The sequence below is a fragment of the Carassius auratus genome, unplaced genomic scaffold (assembly GCF_003368295.1).
Source record: "Carassius auratus strain Wakin unplaced genomic scaffold, ASM336829v1 scaf_tig00217381, whole genome shotgun sequence".
NCBI lineage: Eukaryota > Metazoa > Chordata > Actinopteri > Cypriniformes > Cyprinidae > Carassius > Carassius auratus.
Genome location: NW_020529037.1, coordinates 43,459 through 46,630, shown reverse-complemented (window position 1 = coordinate 46,630; position 3,172 = coordinate 43,459). Strand labels below are relative to the sequence as shown.

Sequence of the window (3,172 nt, the reverse complement as noted above, 5' to 3'; positions counted from 1 at the left end):
TAAAAATGTATAGCCTGAATGGACTCTAAGTCGCTTTGGATAAAAGCGTCTGCTAAATGCATAAATTTAATATAATAATAATCATTGATGAAGAATAATGAAAAATGGGTGTTTGTTGGGGCAACAACACAAAAAGCGACTTAACTTAACTTATGGGAAAGAAAAGTGTGTAAGAATGTAGGAGTATTGTTAAAAGAATTGCCATAAACTTAACATGCTCGAGACTGTGGCTCCAGGTTTCATAGACATATAAGCACCTAAAACCACATTCTTCCTCTTTGTGACAAACAGTCACCACCCTCCCACCACCGCTACACATAAACCCACCTGCAAATACTATGAGACGTCATCAATTCCCTTAGTATTTTAAGGAATATTCCTCAAGGAATTTTTATTTTATTTTTATAAATAAGAGTAGTTTTGAGGTAATGTAAGAATGACTGTGTTTTCTGTATATTAGTTTGAATGCATACCACCAGGACAATGGATTTAAATCCATCAAATATTTTATTAAATTGCATTTTACATTAAAAAATCTTTAAAAGCTAAATTTTAAATATAGGCTAAATTAATTTCTTTAACAAAGACATATGAAAATAAGCCACAACTGAATAAATGTTTTACTCCTGATGCAAAGACTAACAGTGAGTTTATTTAAAATTCCAGATGAAATCATTCATTTTTTAATTATATGTATCATTTACATTTCTAAAATGTAAGCAATATACATGCACAAAGAACACATTTGCACTCGCCTAATTAACATATATCATTATTGTTAACAAAATTGTTAAAAAACAGAAAAAGGAAACTTTCAAAAACTCAATATACATTCAATAATCAGAATTTACAGAGGGTAAATAAAAGAAAAAAAAAAGTCTAAAAATAACACTGGGGGAATAAGTTTGCTCTATGCAATCTGTGTGGAGGAATATTCGGTAGATTTGCTGAAAACTGAACTTCTGCGTTCAGATAACTGTAGAGAGAAAGTGGCACACTGGCTAAAGCACAATGGAAACTGCTCTTTTAGGACTTTAAGAACTGCTCTTCTGAACTTCTGTCCGGCAAAGGCATAGATGATAGGATTGAGGCAACAGTGGCAAAAGGCAATTGTTTCCACCCACTGCATGGCAAGGCTTAAACTAGTTTGCCACTTACAGGCGACTAAATACTCATGCTTCTGCAGGTACATAAGAAACATGACAATGTTGTATGGAGTCCAGAAGAGAAAATAAACTGCCACCACAGCCAAGATGAGTTTGACGACTTTGTGCCTTTTTTGTGATTTTATGCTGAGCAGAGTAGGGATGATCTGGGAATAGCAATAGCTCATAATAATCAGAGGGATGACCAAGGTCAGGAGGTTCATCTTAAGATAAGTAAATGACATCCAGGCTGTATTCTCAGGAAATTCAGATTTGCATGATACTTTGATGTTTTGCTCATTTTTCGCTTTGGCAAAAATAATATTAGGGAGGGACACAAACAGACTGAGCATCCATACAAATGAGGCCAGAACCAAACCCATTTTTACAGACCGATTTCTGGAAAAGATACTATGGGCATGGACAATGACAACATAGCGATCCAGTGTCATTAGGACAATGAAGAATATGCTACCATACTGACCCAACGTAAAGAGACCTGTTATGAAATGACACATGAAGTTGCCAAAAATCCATGCATCCATGGCACTGTGAGCCCAAAAAGGGAGTGACACAAGAAAGAGTAGGTCAGATAGGGCTAGGTTGAAGAGGCAGACATCTGTCATGTTGGATTTTTGACGGTATCTGATCAGGACCCACACTACCAGGCCATTTCCGATGAAGCCAATAATGAAAACTAAGCTGTACAGGGTTGGAAGGAAAACCTCACTGAAGGCCTTTGTGTTTCCATTGTTGCATGGTGATCCAATGTCTGAAGTTGTGTCATAGTAATCACCGTATTCTGATGCTGTAGCACACAAATAACACAATGTTTGGTTATATAATGAAGTATAGGCATATTTGTAACATAATATTTATATAATATATAATGTATAATATGTTTATATTGCATTATGAAACATCTAAACAACACTGCTTTCTTTATTTAGGTTTAAAAGTAGACAAAATAAATTGACACAAGTAGGAACTTGAATTTTAGTTTGTGTTTCCCTGACACCTACTGGCCAAAATCTGCATGACCTTCTTATGTTGTCAACTGACGACATTTAAGTTTAAATGTTCATCTACAACTTATTTTATGTTTAAAAGGATAGTTCACACAAAAAAAATAATTTGTCATCATTACTCACCCTCAAATTGTCCAAAACCTGTATGAGTTTCTTTCTTCTGTTGAACACAAAAGAAAATATTTTGAAGAATGTTGAAAAACCAAACAGTAGACAGTTGAGATTTTTCAAATATCTTCTTTTGTGCTCAGCAGAAGAAATAAACTAAAGTAAGCTTGGAAGAATTTGAGGGTGAGTAAATGATGACAGAATTTTCATTTTTTTGGTTAACTTCCATAATAAAGTAAAAATCATAATAATGATTGTTTTCCATTTAATTATCTTTAATTTGTTTACTTCTTAACAAATTATGCTTGAACTTATTAATAATTGTTGTGAAAAAAAAAAAAAAAAACATTAAAACAAATTCTAATTTCCTAAAATAGAAATATATTATACGTAGGAACAACTTATAAATGTAGCATAATTACATTGAATAGGCTGTTTAGTAACCTACCATCCACAGTTCCCTGGTCCTCTGTCATGTCTCTTGGTTAGTACAGCTGAATATGTGAATTTTTTTGTGATCCTGTCTGTCAAAAAGCTTTACAAAACACAGGAGGTGCTATTTCTTGAACCTCCCAAGGGGCGGGACTTCAACTCACTTGAATGCCATTAAAAAGTTCACACTGCTGTCCATATCTTTAAAACAATTAATTTGGAATTCACATAACCCTTTTTAAACTGAGAAATTAGTACAGAGGCATTTTAGCATCAAGGAAAATGGGTATACAACTGTAAGTGCAATACATGAAAATGTTTCGAAAAATTTACACAATGTATTTCAAATAAGCATTAACAGTACAATTTGTACATGAGAAATTTAGCTTGAATCAGCTTTTATGTAGCTTTTACTTTCTATATAAAATTACACTTCAAATAATAAAAAGTTACCTGAAA

General features: G+C 33.2%; 1 protein-coding gene across 3 annotated transcripts; it reads right to left on the bottom strand.

Annotated features, from left to right (window-relative positions):
- Positions 1–521: 521 nt before the first annotated feature.
- On the bottom strand, positions 522–2,795 carry LOC113100860 (C-C chemokine receptor type 5-like). Of its 3 annotated transcripts, XM_026265383.1 has the most exons (3): positions 2,730–2,775; positions 2,297–2,333; positions 522–1,953 (listed from the first exon to the last, which is right to left on the bottom strand). In XM_026265383.1, the coding sequence occupies exons 1-3, from the start codon at positions 2,730–2,732 to the stop codon at positions 911–913; spliced, it is 1,083 nt and encodes a 360-aa protein (XP_026121168.1). In that variant the 5' UTR covers positions 2,733–2,775; the 3' UTR covers positions 522–910. The 3 variants fall into 3 exon arrangements, with proteins under 3 accessions (XP_026121168.1, XP_026121170.1, XP_026121169.1); XM_026265385.1 differs by lacking the exon at positions 2,297–2,333 and having other exon boundaries at positions 523–1,953; positions 2,730–2,786; XM_026265384.1 differs by lacking the exon at positions 2,297–2,333 and having other exon boundaries at positions 524–1,962; positions 2,733–2,795.
- Between the last annotated feature and the right edge of the window lie 377 nt (positions 2,796–3,172).

What these genes read in the sequence shown, in the direction of transcription:
- LOC113100860 (XM_026265383.1), bottom strand. An exon ending in AGGTTTTGGACAATTTGAGG is followed by an intron (nt 1,954 to 2,296) that starts GTGAGTAATGAT and finishes TGTGTGCTACAG; the next exon opens with CATCAGAATACGGTGATTAC.